This window comes from Electrona antarctica (assembly GCF_951216825.1).
Source record: "Electrona antarctica genome assembly, contig: scaffold_39, whole genome shotgun sequence".
Lineage (NCBI taxonomy): Eukaryota > Metazoa > Chordata > Actinopteri > Myctophiformes > Myctophidae > Electrona > Electrona antarctica.
In genome coordinates, this window is record NW_027637102.1 from 548,937 (window position 1) to 568,133 (window position 19,197).

The window sequence follows — 19,197 nt, forward strand, 5'->3', positions numbered from 1 at the left end:
GGCCATTAGACACCCAGGGAACAAAAGAGAAACACATGTAAATTTTTCTTTTTTGAAATGGAGCCATGGGGTGAATTAACCCCAATAAGGCTAAATAAACCAAAAATCCTACAACAATAGGGTAAATTTAAACTCAGGGATAAACTGGATAAAATCTAAGAGTGATTGGATTAGACTTCCTTCAAGTACATGGCGAATGCACTCATTCCTTGCAATGTACTTACATACACTTACATATGTTGCGACCTTCGGTCGCAACATATGTAAGTACATTGCACTGAAGTCCCCAGGTCCCCCCAGTACCTCCCCAGTGTCTCCCCAGTGTCTCCCCAGTGCCTCCCAGTGCCTCCCCAGTGTCTCCCCAGTGCCTCCCCAGTGTCTCCCCAGTGCCTCCCCAGTGCCTCCCCAGTGTCTCCTCAGTGTCTCCACGCGACCGCGCACCAAAGGCCCGCGTCGCGCTCATGGGACCGGACCTTAGTCTTTTTCAAAAATATTAGTGGACCTTCAGCATTTCTAGTTGAGGACCCCTGGCCTATAATAACCCCTGGCCTAGATATTTGAAAATCGTATTTCGTAATCTTATTATGAAGTAATTATGTAGGCAATTAGTTAATTGGCCTAATCAATGCATGGCGCATTCTAGACTGTTCTTTTCGGACGTAACACAATCCTTAGTAGTAAAACTTATACAGTATATGCAAATGGTGTACATTTTGCTCAATGTCATTTGCACAGCGACTGACTGACTGACTGCAAATGGAACCAAATGGACCCTTACGGTCTGACGCCGCCGGGCCCATCTGGTTCAGAGTTACATTATACAACAACCATTAGTATTGACACTAAAAACATTAATAAAAACTAATGAGTTCCTGTTGCAGTAAATGTTCAGACCACACGGAGCAGCAGGGGGTCCCAAGTTAGACAAACACTTTTAATTGAGTCCCAGAGATATGAGATGATGTCGGGAGGAAACCTCATAACTCCATATTTTTTTGCATAAATCAGTGCTACTGAACACCCTTTACGTCTGTGTGTTGTTTCATAAATCAGTGCTACTGAACACCCTTTACGTCTGTGTGTTGTTTCATAAATCAGTGCTATTGAACACCCTTTACGTCTGTGTGTTGTTTCATAAATCAGTGCTATTGAACACCCTTTACGTCTGTGTGTTGTTTCATAAATCAGTGCTATTGAACACCCTTTACGTCTGTGTGTTGTTTCATAAATCAGTGCTATTGAACACCCTTTACGTCTGTGTGTTGTTTCATAAATCAGTGCTATTGAACACCCTTTACGTCTGTGTGTTGTTTCATAAATCAGTGCTATTGAACACCCTTTACGTCTGTGTGTTGTTTCATAAATCAGTGCTATTGAACACCCTTTACGTCTGTGTGTTGTTTCATAAATCAGTGCTATTGAACACCCTTTACGTCTGTGTGTTGTTTCGAAAATATTGAACCAATGGAAAGTAGTAAAATGTGCTTTGGACAAAACCTCTTAACTCCATTGGACCCTCAAACTGTCTGCTAAAGCAACTAACTCCACCACCTCTCTCCCTCTGGAAGTAATTGACAATAAATATAAAGTCACAACACCAACTTTGATGAGGCTGCATTGCTTTGTTTTAAAAATATATGGTTTTAATTTCCTGAAAAATTAACATTTTGGAGTTATGAGGTTTCCTCCCTACAGCACATGGAAACAAGACCAGGAGGACTTTCTTTGTGCATTTAGTCCCTTTTGGACTAAATGTTGCTGTTTTTTCTGTCTAATAAACTATTCAATCAATCAATCAAACAATACAAATGGAGACACTCAGTCTATCTCTGCTGTCGGGAGGAAACCTCATAACTCCAAAATGGAGTTTTTCAGGAAATGAAAAATATACATTTTTCAGGAAATTAAGAAAACCTTATATTTTTTAAAACAAAGCAATACAGCCTCATCAAAGTTGGTGTTGTAACTTTATATATTGTCAATTACTTCCATGAGAGGGGGAGAGGTGGTGGAGTTAGCTGCTTTAGCAGACATTTTGAGAGGGAGAGAGGTGGTGGAGTTAGTTGCTTTAGCAGACATTTTGAGGGTCCAATGGAGTTAAGAGGTTTTGTCCAAAGCACTTTTTACTACTTTCCATTGGTTCAATACTTTTGAAACAACACACAGACGTAAAGGGTGTTCAATAGCACTGATTTATGAAACAACACACAGACGTAAAGGGTGTTCAATAGCACTGATTTATGAAACAACACACAGACGTAAAGGGTGTTCAATAGCACTGATTTATGAAACAACACACAGACGTAAAGGGTGTTCAATAGCACTGATTTATGAAACAACACACAGACGTAAAGGGTGTTCAATAGCACTGATTTATGCACACAAAAAAAAAAAATCAAAAACCTCAAAAATGGAGTTATGAGGTTTCCTCATAACTCATTGAAACTCATTGAAAGTGAAAGTACTCTGCTGCTGTTTTTTTTTTTAAATTATTATTATATTTCTGTCTAATAAACTATTATGGTCAATCAATCAAAGCAGACATTAAATATAAATACACAACTGTATCAAATGGAGACTCCCCTCCCCCCCCCCCCCCCCCCCCCATCCTGAGCTCCATCTTGAAATCCCCAAAACTAAATGTTGACATTAAGTGACTCAGACATTCTGTGACTGCTGTTCAGTTAGAGCCTAATGCAGAGGCTATTATAATACATTAATATTGACATTAAACTGCATATGTTGGAACCGCTGGGTCTGTACAGTCTGGGCCAGACCCACCGTACTGTTGACTGCTGGGTCTGTACAGTCTGGGCCAGACCCACCGTACTGTTGACTGCTGTTCATTATGTTGGAACCGCTGGGTCTGTACAGTCTGGGCCAGACCCACCGTACTGTTGACTGCTGTTCATTTTATAACCGCTGGGTCTGTACAGTCTGGGCCAGACCCACCGTACTGTTGACTGCTGTTCATTTTATAATGCATATTATGACTATTATGAATATTGACATTATACTATATGGCAGTGGTTCCCAAACCTGTTCATGTCAAGGACCCCCAAATCGACATGTATTAGCCCGCGGTCCCCCATTAGAAAATATATTCCAGAAACCAGTGATTCTCAACCCGTTTAATTTCAAGGACCCCCATTTTGACCTGAATATTAGTCTACGGACCCCCATTTAATGGCATTGACCCCAATTTATATTGTAAAATCAAATTTAATTTAACTCTGAAAGTGTACAAATGGAACCAAACGGACCCGTTTGGTTCCATTTGTACACTCTCAGAGTTACAGACCCATAAGGGCTCATTTGGTTCCTAACTATCATTTAGCTGCAGGGGGGACCCCCTGGAACTCCCTGAAGGACCCCTGGGGGTCCCCGGACCCCACTTTGGGAACCACTTTGCTATATGGAACCGCTGGGTCTACTACTGTCTGGGTGGGACCCGACCCACTGTCTACTGTTGACTCCACTGTCTACTGTTGACTGCTGTTCATTTTATAATGCATATTATGACTATTATGAATATTGACATTACAGTTTGAAACCAATTGGTCTGTAGTCTGTAGTCTATGAGCCTCTATGGCGGCTGTACTGTTGTTATGGTGGAGACATGAGGTCTCTCTCTCTCTCTCTCTCTCTCTCTCTCCCAGTGAGAGAGGATGTTGTTCTCTCCGGTCGGAACCTCCGCCAGACCACATGAACCCAGAGTCTCTGTTCTGACTTCTAATGGACCCGATGAGCACTTCTAATGGCTGCACTCATCACCCTGCACTGCGTGTGTGCGTGTGCGCGCGCGCGTGTGTGTGTGTGTGTGTGTGTGTGTGTGTGTGTGTGTGTGTGTGTGTGTGTTGTGAGCGTGGGCGTTCATTCTTTCTTTTTTTCTTTTCTTTTTTTTATGACAGTCACTCTTTTGGTGTCGCAGCCAAACTGACGCCCTGATCTCTCTCCTCGCCCCGCTTGAAGCGGCAGAGAGGAGCGGACATCTGAGCGCCACATGCCGGCCTTATCTGGCTCCGTGTCCCGCTGCCTGCCTGCCTGGCTGCTGCCTGGCTGGCTGGCTGCAGCTGGATGGATGGAAGTATAGAGAGGAGAAGCTATGAACCGGTTCCCACACAGTCAGTCACATCACACTGCAAACAAACTGTCATTAATCAGCGAACACTCACTCCCATTTATCCCAATGTTTCATTCAAACATTTCTTATAATGATGATCACGGCCGGCGTTGCGACATCTTATAATTCAACCCATTATTGAGTTAATAGAACAAGGAACCGTTTCTCAGAATCTGTACGTAATTATTATTGGTATTATTTTAAATGTAGCCGATCTACAAGCTCATGCACGAGGTAGTGCTGCGTGCGAATATATAGCATATTAACTTGTAGATCTGCTTGTTTTCCGAATAGCCAAAAAATATAAAAACAAGGTTTTTAGGGTTAGGCTAATAATTATCTGAATTGGCAGAAACTTCTAAAGCGGAATAAAAAATATTTGATATTCAGTGGATTGAAACAGCATAGATAGACTATAACGTATGGAAAATTAATAATAATATAATAACAATAATAACAATTTCAATATTTAAACCCCACAGCATCCTAATTGTGGGGAAAGCTTTCACAGAAAATAGCAGAATTAAGCTGTGAAGCTTTCCCCACAATATCAGAAAACACAAACTGAACATTATGCTATACTCCAGCACTGCAGTCAAACACAAGTTACACACAGACTTTAAGAGGTTCGAATATACAGTAAAATTACAACGCTATACTTTAATGAGAAGTAATTTGGTCGTGAGGTCATCGTAAACTCATTTTAATAGGACTCCAGCATCATCATCATCATCATCATCATCTTCATCAGCAGTGCCATCGCACGGTAAACAACACAATGACATCATCTTCATCAGCAGTGCCATCGCACGGTAAACAACACAATGACAACAAACCATAAGGAACCAACAGTCTGAAGAAGGAAGTATATTAGTGGACACTTTGTTTGTTTATTTCCTTGTTGTGTTTTATAATAACGGCATGTTGGATCCGGAGGGTTGTGCTATTATACAATATGTTAATTGTTCTGCCCTGGGGTTGATTTGGTTGGGGTTGATGTCACTGTTGTTGGTTTGGATCATATCACGTCATGCTTGTGCGCGTGCACTGCGTGCGCAGTGAAATATAATTAAAGGAATAGGCCTGGCCCTATACTGACGTGTTCGTCGATCGGGTCGGGCACGTCAGAAATATATGAACGTCAACAATAACAACAACAACAGGCCAGGCCGGGCCGGGCCGGACCGGGCCGGGACACCGGGGAGGGACCGCGAGGCGCGAGCTGAAGTACAGACAGACAGACAGACAGACACATTTCACCGCCGGGCCGGGTGTGTCTGCACTTCACGTGGCGCAAACTGAGCCATGCACCGCCGCCCGTCAGTCCCCCGAGTCTGCAGAACACTGTGTCCCCGAGTCTGTCACCAGAGTTATAGGAATTATGAGTTATAGGAATTATGTTTTGTGACAAATTCACAATTCTGCAGCATATCTGCTGTCTGGAAGAGAACACCTCAAAAATGTTATTTTTTCAGGAAAATTAAAAAAAACTAAAAACAAAACAAAACAAAACATCCAGCTCGAGTGGCGTTATAATAGGAGTTTATTTCCCCTCAAAGCACTTTTTAATTGGTTCAATATATATTTTAACGAACACACAAGAATGTTCAATAACGCTGCATTTTTTTTTGGGGGGGGGGACAAAAGGAAAATTGAGCGAATGTGAATTCTTCCGGACAGCACGATTATTATAGGCTGTGTGTGTGTGTGTGTGTGTGTGTGTGTGTGTGTGTGTGTGTGTGTGTGTGTGTGTGTGTGTGTGTGTGTGTGTGTGTGTGTGTGTGTGTGTTTGCGCGCGCGCGTGCGTGCGTGCGTAATAAAGAATCCATGTCCAGATGTTGCAGTGAAATGTCTCCTCCAGGACCATCTGCTGTAAATCATTATGAAATGTTTTCAAAGAGAAAAAGAATCTAATTATAATTATTAATGTCCGCCGTCCATAAAACAATATAATATTATATAACACTGACTGCCTGGCAAATAATTAATGCGACCGACAATAATAATAATAACAACAACAGATACAAAGTTTCTATACAACCAACAAGATTTATAAGGAGAAAACTGACCTAGAAAATATGGACAAAAAAAAAAGGAAACTATATTACAGCATGACGTCTTTTCTTATCCTCAATATAAACACAAACATATTTTTTTTATTTTAAATCATTCCAACTGAAAATACACGATTGAGTTTACTCACTTAATATTTACAATAAATTAGAAATATTTCCCTATCGAGAAACAAACTGCTAATTTTTGTCAGTAATGAATTCTCCTCTGATTTTTTTAACCCCCCCCCCCCCCCCCCAAAGAAATAAAAAAAATAGTTCATACAAACACAGAGATCTAAACGACGAAATGACGTCACATGACGTCATAATAAAATGACGGCTGACTTGAGGCATGCGCAGACAATCATGTAAACATGTGTTTTGTACACAAAGACAATCTGTTGTGTAGCATATTGTTCTGTGGACAGAAATGAAAGATAAAGACGTGATAAAAATATTACCGCTTTTTAAATTTGTATTAATTCATTATTTGATTAAGACTCCATTATGTCAGCGAGAAATGCAGATTTTAAAGATTAAAATATAAATAGGCCTACATGTGTGTGCGTGGTGGTGGGGGGGGGGGGGGTGGCTATTCTATACTCAAATTTAATTCATAACTTAATTTTATTTGATTCATTTTTATTATTTTTTATTTCTTTTTTTTTAATGTTTATGTATGCAACGCGATTTCTTTTGTCGTACTGAAAGGGCTTCTCACACACACACACACACACACACACACACACACACACACACACACACACACACACACACACACACACACACACACACACACACACACACACACACGGAGGAGTTGTAAAGTCGGAGCGTGTTTTACGGACGGCTCATAAAAAGCAGAAAGCCGTTAACATCTATACGTATAACGGACGGACTACACACACACGCACGCACACGCACGCGGAGCATCCGTGCGTGTTTCCGAAGGCTCGAGCCTCGCCGTTTTATAGAAACGCCAATAAAACGCTCATATCTTAAATCCTCCCTCCGTGCAGCGGACATAAATAAATATGCACTTTAATTCCACTTAACATCCATTCATAAAGCCGTTATTTGTATGTGTGGCTCACTGAGAAAATGCACCTATTTATTAATTTTCTTCTTGTTTGTTTTAGCTATTTATTTCCCTGATATAAATTAACTATAGGCTATACTAAAGCTTAGCCCATTCCGGGCGGGAACCCCTTTTTGCTATTGAAAAATCGCAGATCTACAAGCTCATAGCGCCGAGTGCCGCGCTACGAGTTTGTAGATCTGCTATTTTTTTTTAAAAAAAGATTCGTGAAAATGTGGTGCATATCTTTGAATATATATTCTTTCAGAGCGAACGTTTTTAACTCAAATCTTTACTTCTGAGAGGGGGTCCCGCATGGAACAACATATTTTCAGATGGGGGTCCGCGGCCAATTACACATAATTCCGGTGGTCCTTCCTTGACATGGAAAAGGTTGAGCACCAACCATGCACTGACAGATAGAAACAGGTTTTTCAGAAAACTGTTAGGATTTAGAAGACATTTTTCCTTCAGGTCTAATTTGGGTTAGTATTGGGCGGTTTGCTGTGGTGAGAATTAAAAAGTGACCCCCCCTATATTAAACTATATATAACACTATTAATTTAAATTAAGTGTAATTCTCATTTCTCTAAATTGCCTGCGTCGTGGTTTATTATCATTTAAATTGCACTGACGTTGTTGTTGTTTTAAAAAATAAAAAATAAATAAAAGAAAAGGCAACGTCAACAGGGTCTGAATTAGAAAACGTCTTGTTTTGATTATACATAAAATGCGACCTTATCTTTTTTTTAATTTGATTTAATCATGAATTATGTAATTACTTTGCGTAAAATGCACACGTGTCTGTCTGTCTGTCTGTCTGTCTGTCTGTCTGTCTGTCTGTCTGTCTGTATTTCCTCCAAGCTTCTTGGAGGAAATAGATTAGGTTCGCTTGGGTTTATTTATTATAGCATTTGGCGCGTGGCGTGTGATCGATGTGTCTGTGCCATTGATAAGGTGATCAGCAGACAAGAGGCGTTAATAACATGGATTAATGTAATTAACATTAATCACATTAATTACATATAGCCTATAGCCTACTGTAGTGGAATCACTGCGTATTGGAGGGAATCAGCGCGCGCTGCTGACGTGTGCGTTCCTCCCGCGCTATCTGTTAATTAACTTTTGGGCTGAGATTGGAGGGAAGAAAAAATATATAAAGTCTTGTTTCTAATCAACGCCAGTCATCTAATTAACAGCTGCATCTAATTAACGCCTAGAGCCTCATGGAATGGAATGAGACGAGAAACACCGTAAGAAGGACAAAAAATAATAGAATGGAAAGAACAAGAAGTAGAAAGATTTACGCGCGCTTTAGGCCACAAAAAAAAAACACCCGCCTCCACTTTCCCGCGCGTTCCTCGCGCGCTGCGTTATTAACGGCTTATGTGTGAATCGTGGTTTCAGCACCTTACGTCACTGACGTACCGCCGGTGTCAGCGGAACGCAATAAATACGTAATAAAACATCGTGAATAGTGCTGAGGAGAGAATGGGAGACTTTATGCTCTGACTGTGTACTAACTGATACTCTCTCTACCCCCCCCCCCCCCCCTCTCTCTCTCTCTCTCTCTCTCTCTGTGTGCATGGCCTAGTTTAAAGTTAAAAGCTGTAAAGTGATATTTCATATTTTCTTGCTAAAATACGTGTTAAATATCTCCATATATTCTGATAGTATGTTGTAATGTAGGCTATAGTGATGAAACGGATATGCGTTCAGGACATTGAAACCGGAATTGTTGTGGTTCCAAAGTTATCTGTGTGCGCGTGCGTGCGTCTTCGCTTCCAATTTCACTTGTTTATCCTATAGTGTATGAGATCTCTCTCTTTCCTGATTGGATGAAATCGGTATCCCTGACTGAAAATAATATGTAGTGTTTATTCTATACAGGTTTATGGATGGAAACACTGTAAGAGGACCTGGTACTGAGCCCTGGGGGACTCGCGTTAAAGAGGCATTCTGTAGTTATTTCTCACTTTCATATCAACACACAACGCCTAAAATATAACAACACAACAAAGAGAATGTACAGATCATGTACAAAAGATGAAAACGTAAGACATATAATAATAGTACGTAAGATACCACCACCGCTCAGGGAGGCGTCGATTCGTCACACCCCCGTGACGTCCATAAATGGTTCAGTCCACATCGTATTCTGAACAAGGAGTTCGATCCATTCTCTTGAGGAGCGGGGGGGTGGGGGGGGGTTAAGAATCCTCATAGTCGCTCCATGTAAAGATGATTCCTCATCGAAAAGGTTCTTAATCAAAAATCGCCGGTATGAGTTCCAGCCAGGTCCGACCCACAACGGTTCTGTTCTCTGTTCTGGTCTGTAAACGGGACATGTTCCTGGTTTGGTTCTGGTCTGTCGTGTCAGTCTGACCTGTTACCGATCAGCCCGTCCTGTCCGATGATCAACTGTCCTTTATTGATCAGCTGTATCAATTGCCTTGATTGATACAGGGCCTGTAAACGAAATGGCTGGGGGGGGGTGTAGATGGAGCGTGTGCGCTTGTGTGTGCGTGCGTGCGTGCGTGCGTGTTACATTACTATAGCCTATACTTTAGAGGCGTTTGGAGGTTATCGGTTTTATGCCTGATCGATACGGGGAGCGTATACGTTTTTTCCGACGTACCGTTAGTTCCGACATGCGCGGTCCGTTAAGACACGTGTGTGGCCGATTAACAGTTTGACTGCGGAATGAATTAATCGCAACGCCCCGTTGAGTTGACTGCCGAGTTTTCACGAACGCGTCACCTATCCCACTCTGTCCAATGGGAACTTAAAACTTATTAAAAACGTATTAAAAACGCGAATTAAACAATGAAAATGTAATTCGTGTAATTCGTAATTGGGAAGGAAGCTGTTTCTACAATCAATTAACTCGTGCAACTCGTGAATGGGAGGGAATGTGTTAAGACTCACCCGTGCTTAGCGCGTGCGGTTCGGTTTAGGGTTTGGGGTCGTTTAGGGTTTAGGGTCGGGTCACTCGGTTGCGTGTTGTCGGACTGTTAGGACGTCGGAGCAAACGCACCCGATCTATACGTAGTGTTTCGTGCAGGTGTGGAGCAGCAAAGATAGAAAACTGCGATCTACGAGCCTCACAACCCGATTGGTAACTTGGTCCACATGTCCTCAACAATTATAGTAATCATCATCACTTTTCGACCGCGGTCGAGATCATGGATTCCACAATGCCACGCCAGACTTCCCGGTCCTTCATTGCCATCCCCAGTTCCTGCTTAACTGATGCATGTGTCCCTAGCAATGACATCAGGGAACGACAGTTTTTTCTACCTCTGGTCTGCTTTGAGGCAGGACTCCAGAGAAGAAGGGAAGATATAACCTCATTGTCAGCTCTGTAGCAGTGGCCGGAAAACCGTGTTCTTCTGGATCGGACTAGTAAAGAAACACGGGGAAGGTTGGAGTATATTAGAGAAGTCGATGGGTGGCTCTTCCAAGAGAGGTTTTGAGCTCTCATTGTGTCCATGTCTAGTATAGTAATACAAACGTGTGTGTTTGTGCGCATGTGCGTTGTGTGCGTGTTTGTGTGCGTGTCGTGTACGTGTGTGTTTGTGTGCGTGTGTGGTCGGTGTCCGTCAGTCTTTGGGCTGGTCCTTGCTCTGTTTCTTCATCTTCATCCTCCGGTTCTGGAACCAGATCTTCACCTGCCTCTCGGTGAGGTTGAGAGCGCGCGCCACCTCGTGGCGCCGGTCCCGGGTCAGGTACATGTTGAACAGGAACTCCTTCTCCAGCTCCAGGGTCTGGTACTTGGTGTACGGACAGCGCTTCTTACGGGAGGAGCGGGCGTGGAGCCAGTTGGCCGACGGGTCGGCTGGAGAGAGAGAGAGAGAGAGAAATAAAGATGTTTAAGGGGCCTTTCAAACGTGAAGCGATATAACGCGCCTATAGTTCATTTTCAATGAGACCTGCATTTTTGTGCGGAGCACTGAGGAGCAGTCGCGGTGCGACAACTAGGAAGGGACTAGTGGACAAGAGATCCAGTATAAGTCATTTTACACTTGGTTGCATGCTGAAAATAGCCGATCTGCAAGCTTGTAGATCGGCTATTTTCAGCAAGTGTAAAAACAGTCATTACGACGGCATCAAGGCCCGCCAAAATACATTTTAGTCGACTAAATCAACTGTAGATTTAGTCGACTAAAATCTAATGATATTTAGTCGACTAAAACTAGACTAACATTAAAAGACTAAATTCCAGGTGACTAAAATGTGACTAAAACTAAATGAAAACTATTCAAGAGACTATGACTGAAACTAAAATCAAAATTTGCTGCCAAAACAACACTGTTTGCTACATTTCTTTCAAACAATAAATCACAAACTACAATAAAATTAATCTTGAATCTACAAATGTGATTCCCACATCATTTGAGGGAGAGCAGAATCCAAAAGAACCATTTAAAGAAAATACAGTACACCGTCATACTCCCACATATTTGTGAACACATCAAAGTCCTCCATTTTTCATAGTATTTATATTCAAACAACACTCATGCTTTCACTCATGCTCTCTGCTCTCTGCTCCTCTGCTCTCCGTCCAATTCCTTCTTTCCTACTTAGATAAATTGCCAACTTCCAAGAAGGAAAGTCCAAAAAGGAAATTCCAGCAATTTATTAGTTTTCTTCTTCTTTGTCCCAAATACATAAAACCCATAAATACAAACATCTGTTTATTAAAAACCTCCAACGGACATCAACAAAGACCTAAGTATGAATAAGGATGACGAGAGAGAGAGAGAGAGAGAGGGAGAGGGAGAGGGAGAGAGAGAGAGAGAGAGAGAGAGAGAGAGAGAGAGAGAGAGGTAGAGAGAGAATCAGTTAGTACACAATGTAGAGCAGGGTTTGTCTGCATGCATGGACCAATCACAGCTCACGTCGCTTGCCGCCAGCAGACAATGCACACCACCAAAATGGCCGCCCCACGACGTTACAGGATCTGTGGCCATAGCAGCTGAATGGCTAGAGATGCTGTCTCAGTGGCCTGTAGTTGTAAGGTGGTGTAGTTTCTGTAGTTGTAAGGTGGTGTAGTTTCTGTCTCAGGGGCCTGTAGTTGTAAGGTGGTGTAGTTTCTGTCTCAGGGGCCTGTAGTTGTAAGGTGGTGTAGTTTCTGTAGTTGTAAGGTGGTGTAGTTTCTGTCTCAGGGGCCTGTAGTTGTAAGGTGGTGTAGTTTCTGCAGGGGCCTGTAGTTGTAAGGTGGTGTAGTTTCTGTAGTTGTAAGGTGGTGTAGTTTAGAGATGCTGTCTCAGGGGCCTGTAGTTGTAAGGTGGTGTAGTTTCTGTCTCAGGGGCCTGTAGTTGTAAGGTGGTGTAGTTTCTGTAGTTGTAAGGTGGTGTAGTTTCTGTCTCAGGGGCCTGTAGTTGTAAGGTGGTGTAGTTTCTGTAGTTGTAAGGTGGTGTAGTTTAGAGATGCTGTCTCAGGGGCCTGTAGTTGTAAGGTGGTGTAGTTTCTGTAGTTTCAGTGTAAATGGTAAATGGTGCATTTATATAGCGCCTTTATCCAAGGCGCTTTACATAGATTGTGCATTACATTCACCCATTCACACACACATTCATACACCGATTGCAGCGGAAGCCATGCAAGGTACCAACCAGTACATCGGGAGCAATTCGGGGTTCAGTGTCTTGCCCAAGGACACTTCGACATGTAGACAGGAGGAGCCGGGATTCGAACCGCCGACCCATGGATCATTGTACGACCTGCTCTACCTCCTGAGCCACAGCCGTGTAATTTCAGGGTGGTGAAAATTCAGGTTTGTTGGCAGAGCAGTTGAAGTTTTGACACTCAGGAGCGCTACGAACCTAGCTATCCAACCAGCTGCTAGCTACATCCAACCAGCTGCTAGCTAAACCCAACTGAATGAACGTGGTTTGACCCCAGCTAGAACCTTGTACTCAGGGCCGTGCACAGATAGATCATAAACCCGAAAAGGAATGCTTCCCAGGCAGGCTAGTCGCAACTCCTTGCAACAAAACAGTTTTAAGGACATGTCAAACCAATGCAACTCCTCGCAACAAAACAGTTTTAAGGACATGTCACACCAATGCAACTCCTCGCAACAAAACAGTTTTAAGGACATGTCACACCAATGCAACTCCTCGCAACAAAACAGTTTTAAGGACATGTCACACCAATGCAACTCCTCGCAACAAAACAGTTTTAAGGACATGTCACACCAATGCAACTCCTCGCAACAAAACAGTTTTAAGGACATGTCACACCAATGCAACTCCTCACAACAAAACAGTTTTAAGGACATGTCACACCAATGCAACTCCTCGCAACAAAACAGTTTTAAGGACATGTCACACCAATGCAACTCCTCGCAACAAAACAGTTTTAAGGACATGTCACACCAATGCAACTCCTCGCAACAAAACAGTTTTAAGGACATGTCACACCAATGCAACTCCTCGCAACAAAACAGTTTTAAGGACATGTCACACCAATGCAACCCCTCACAACAAAACAGTTTTAAGGACATGTCACACCAATGCAACTCCTCGCAACAAAACAGTTTTAAGGACATGTCACACCAATGCAACTCCTGTGGCAATGGCCATTGGTTTCACGCAACTAGGAGTTCCATGGCGAGTCATTGGTGCGGTTTGGGCCTATAAAGACCCCTGCCATTATAAAAAGGTGTTCCTAATTAACCCCCCCCCCCCCCCCCCCCCTCCCCCCATAAGAACACTGACTCCATTTAATTTCACCATGCTCCGTTGGCCCTCCTCGCTGCGAACAGGACTTACAGTAAGAGGGATTTCATTATTTGTTTTGCTGCACAGAATTATACTATGACATGTCATTAGTCAAAAGAACTTGCATAATATCCCTGACACGCCCGCGCGCAGGAACCGTGCCACATGGAGCAGCAGCGGGACTGTTCCAGCTCACAGTACGTTGCTGCTGACAGCACATGTCTGCGTGGAACGCTGACAGCACATGTCTGCGTGGAACGCTGAAAAAAACAAAAACGGTGTGCTGAGAGCCTGTCGTCGTCGAGAGTTACGGCCGAAAACTACTTTATATTTGATACGCAGGAAATGGAAACATCCTCTGGCTCTTTGGTTGTCAGTCTGAAACAGTTTGTGAATATTTACCCTATTTACTTATGTGCGTGCATGCACGTGGCTACGTGTGTGTGTGTGTGTGTGTGTGTGTGTGTGTGTGTGTGCGTGCGTACGTGCGTGCGTGCGTGCGTGTTTCTGTTGTGGAACATAGCTGACAAAATGATACGCCAGAACATTAAACATTAAATGTTGGGACACACAGTCAAACCTACAACCTAGACAAAATGTTCACATGCATGTCCCCCCCCCCCCTCCCTCCTCCGCTCCCTCCATTGGCTCCTGGTTACAGAGCACAACAACAAAGCAACCAAAGGGACCCTCATATCTTCAAAGCCTCGACCCAACCCTACAACCCCTCCCACTCACTGAGATCAGCTAACACAGGGAAGCTACAGTATGTCTGAGCCTTCTCTAAAACACCCTGGACAACGCTCCACACGTCCCAGACTCTTCTCCCTTCTCTAAAACACCCTGGACGACGCTCCACACATCCCAGACTCTTCTCCTTTCTCTAAAACACCCTGGACGACGCTCCACACATCCCAGACTCTTCTCCTTTCTCTAAAACCCCCTGGACAACGCTCCACACGTCCCAGACTCTTCACCCTTCTCTAAAACACCCTGGACGACGCTCCACACGTGCCAGACTCTTCTCGCTTCTCTAAAACACCCTGGACGACGCTCCACACGTCCCAGACTCTTCTCCCTTTTCTAAAACACCCTGGACGACGCTCCACACATCCCAGACTCTTCTCCTTTCTCTAAAACACCCTGGACGATGCTCCACACGTCCCAGACTCTTCACCCTTCTCTAAAACACCCTGGACGACGCTCCACGCGTGCTAGACTCTTCTCCCTTCTCTAAAACACCCTGGACGACGCTCCACACGTCCCAGACTCTTCTCCCTTCTCTAAAACACCCTGGACAACGCTCCACACGTCCCAGACTCTTCTCCCTTCTCTAAAACACCCTGGACGACGCTCCACACGTCCCAGACTCTTCTCCCTTCTCTAAAACACCCTGGACGACGCTCCACACGTCCCAGACTCTTCTCCCTTCTCTAAAACACCCTGGACGACGCTCCACACGTCCCAGACTCTTTTCCCTTCTCTAAAACACCCTGGACGACGCTCCACACGTCCCAGACTCTTCTCCCTTCTCTAAAACACCCTGGACGACGCTCCACACGTCCCAGACTCTTATCCCTTCTCTAAAACACCCTGGACGACGCTCCACACGTCCCAGACTCTTCTCCCTTCTCTAAAACACCCTGGACGACGCTCCACACGTCCCAGACTCTTCTCCCTTCTCTAAAACACCCTGGACAACGCTCCACACGTCCCAGACTCTTCTCCCTTCTCTAAAACACCCTGGACAACGCTCCACGCGTCCCATACTCTTCTCCCTTCTCTAAAACACCCTGGACAACGCTCCACGCGTCCCAGACTCTTCTCCCTTCTCTAAAACACCCTGGACAACGTTCCACGCGTCCCAGACTCTTCTCCCTTCTCTAAAACACCCTGGACAACGCTCCACACGTCCCAGACTCTTCTCCCTTCTCTAAAACACCCTGGACAACGCTCCACACGTCCTAGACTCTTCTCCCTTCTCTAAAACACCCTGGACAACGCCCCACATGTCCCAGACTCTTCTCCATTCCGTAACACCTCAGGGACAACGCCCCACACGCCCCAGACTTTTCTCCATTCTGTCTCCCAAACTGTGGAACAAACTCCCATTGCAATCAGAACTGCAGATTCACTCCCAATCTGTAATCTGAAGACTCACCTCTTCAGACTCCACCTTAGCCTGTGGCAAGTGCGCCCCTCTGCCCTTGGACTTTGTCCTTATTCAGGTTTTGCACTTATTATGACTGTTTCTCTAGTTCAGTATACATGATTTATTTTGTATCCTGTATTCTGTATCTCTGTTGTTGCCCCTGTGTATCTTCATTTCATTTCATTTCATTTAATTTCAGTTATGGTTTTACATGATTATATTCATTTTACTTTGTACTTTTTTTCTTTCTTTTTTTTTTTTTTTTTTTTTTTTACATATTCCACAACAGAAAAGAAAAGGAGCAGGAAGAAGATACATCTTGTTGATACTGCCCCCTATCTAACATTTAAAAAAACAAACTATTGATGCTGCTACCAACCATTAACTTTACATCACCATGATTACATCAAATAAAAAAGAGAGAAAACAACAAAGACAAAAGACTATCTTATTTTGTAGTATTGTTCTGTGCCTTCCTGTCTGCTCCTGTAGTTCTGAATACCTGCCTTGTCTAACCAGTCTTGTGATTGGTCAGTGTTTCCACATGTGTCCTAGTTCTTCAGCCTATCGGTGTCCTCTCAGTCCCTCAGCCTATCCCGGTGTTGATTGCTCAGTGTTTCCACCTGTGTCCTGTCTCTTTAAGGCCTGTGTTTTCAGTGTGTTCAGGGTGGTTGCCAACTCCCATGTCCAGTGAGTCTTAGCCCTGATACATGACTGCCATGATAGTCATCATGGCAGTCATGTATCAGGGCTAAGTGAGTCTGTACATATGTATTCATCTGAGCGTCTTAATATCTGCCCACGTTTTGCCCTTATTTGGATTGGTTTGGTTAAATAAACACCTTGAAGTTGATCTGTCCTGCCTCCCGTTGCCCACTCCGTACTACTCACTCCTGACACTCTGCATTCCATGTATGTTTACCTTCCTTACTGTCTGTCTGTCTGTCTGTCTGTCTGTCTGTCTGTCTGTCTGTCTGTCTGTCTGTCTGTCTGTCTGTCTGTCTGTCTGTCTGTCTGTCTGTCTGTCTGTCTGTCTGTCTGTCTGTCTGTCTGTCTGTCTGTCTGTAATTCCATGCTGTATTGATGTGTAGGAGAGACAACAGGCGTTGATCAAAATAAAAATTCAAATACATTTTCTAATTGTGTAGACGCCTTGTAAATTAAGTAATGTTTAACAATAATTTAACTCTTGAGTCCCTACAATGAAACCAAATGGACCAGTACGGGTTATTTGGTTTCATTTTACACACGTTAAAGATGTAAATAAAGGGTCCATTTGGTTACCAAATCTCCATCATTTAGCTGGGGACCACCTGGAAACCCCTTAAGAACCACTGGTTGAAAACCGTACTGCCATAAGGAATAGGCCTGCTGTGCATACGGATACAATGGCCTCAGTTACAAGTTGTGCACAAAATGTATTCAGAATGAATGAATTCATTCCGAACAGAGATTCATACCCAACTGTTTACATGGAACCTGAATACAAGTATTCCTATTCCTCAATTGTTTACATGACCAAAGCATTCATTCTGAATAGAACTTTGGACTATAGAGATGGCCAACCCATAACCGTTACCCCTTAAGAAATGAATAACCGACAAACACTAACAGCTATTATCTGATAAAATAAAATAAAAATATATTTTGAAGCGCAGTCCCTGCAACCACACATAAATTATCCACCAAAAACAACCCAGAACTAAAAAACACAGCATCCATACACCCATACACTGCAATTGGCAATGGCACTGTAATTTGCAGATGGTTTTGAAAATAGCGCATTTTATTATGGGGGAAAAAACTGGTGTATTTGTATTTTTCGAATGGGGAAAATAGTGCATTTCTGCGCACATACAATGTCCCCAAATGGCCATCCCTGCTTGGACATGCAGGGCATAAAGCACTATAGTCTACTAAGGGCAGACATGTGTAAAATAATACATGTATTCTAAACTCCCAGTAGCATTCGGAATAAAGTGTTTATATGGTGATCTATAGCGATTCAAACGGTATATACCACCACCCCTCCAGACCCGAATGAAAATTCATTCGGAACGGGATATTCTATCCAATTGAGGTGTTTACATGAGCATTTTTGAGTGGTGCAACCACTCCCTTACGGAGTTATGTGTGTGGGTTGCTGGCTGGGTGCCTGCCTGGCTGGCTGGGTATGAGCACGAAAACAGCATGGTTGTTTTCCACCACCTGTGCGCAACCTCACACACACACAAACACACACATATTAACTGTATATATGATGCTTTCGGGTGTGCCAGTACAGTACAGTAGAGGGTACAGTAGAGGGACCGGCACACGGTAACTCTGTCTTTTCTCAACCGTTTCGGACACGGGGCGGCATGCCGGAACCGGGCCGGCACCCTGGGTGCGTTCCTGTGGGAACCCCCACACGGAGTTGCACCACTCACTTCACACAGGTGTGATTTTTATTCTGATGACTGGAATGAATCCATTCATTCCGAATGAATTTCTGCATAAATGGGGCCATTGACAGAGCTACGAGCTGCTAAAAAACTGCCACTCCGAGGCCCTGTCATGTCATGTAGCAGCTAGAAGCTAACAGCGCTAAGCTAACAGCCATGTGTGCAGCGGACAGCCTGGATGCAATCCGTCGTGTATGAGAGACAGAACAAGATAAAAGCGACAGTGAGCCTGACAGCCTTTTGTTGAAATGCTTCAGGCTGAGTCACGGCCGTGTCCTTGAGGAGGAGAAATCCATGAGCCGTGTTTTATGGAGCTCCGAAACTCCAACTCATCCTTAACCTCCAAGACTAGACTATACTGAGCAAGCATGATGGACGAGAGACTACTGAGCAAGCATGATGGAGGGGGGAGAGAGAGAGAGAGAGAGAGAGAGAGAGAGAGAGAGAGAGAGAGAGAGAGAGAGAGAGAGAGAGAGAGAGAGAGAGAGATTTAGGAACTTCTATTGATACTGTGGACTGGCAGGAAATGTGGGTGTATGCTAAGGAAACTATTCTCTCCATGTGTGTGTGTGTGTGTGTGCGTGCGTGCGTGCGTGCGTGCGTTATACAGCGGGGCCGTAA

At 43.8% G+C, this 19,197-nt stretch overlaps 1 protein-coding gene across 1 annotated transcript; it reads right to left on the reverse strand.

The window, feature by feature from the left end:
- Positions 1 to 10,857: 10,857 nt before the first annotated feature.
- LOC306919153 (homeobox protein Hox-B9a-like) lies at positions 10,858 to 14,200 on the reverse strand (the record flags this gene model as incomplete). Its single annotated transcript, XM_079531983.1, has 2 exons — positions 10,858 to 11,093; positions 14,182 to 14,200. The coding sequence occupies 2 exons, from the start codon at positions 14,198 to 14,200 to the stop codon at positions 10,858 to 10,860; spliced, it is 255 nt and encodes an 84-aa protein (XP_079388109.1).
- Positions 14,201 to 19,197: the final 4,997 nt, after the last annotated feature.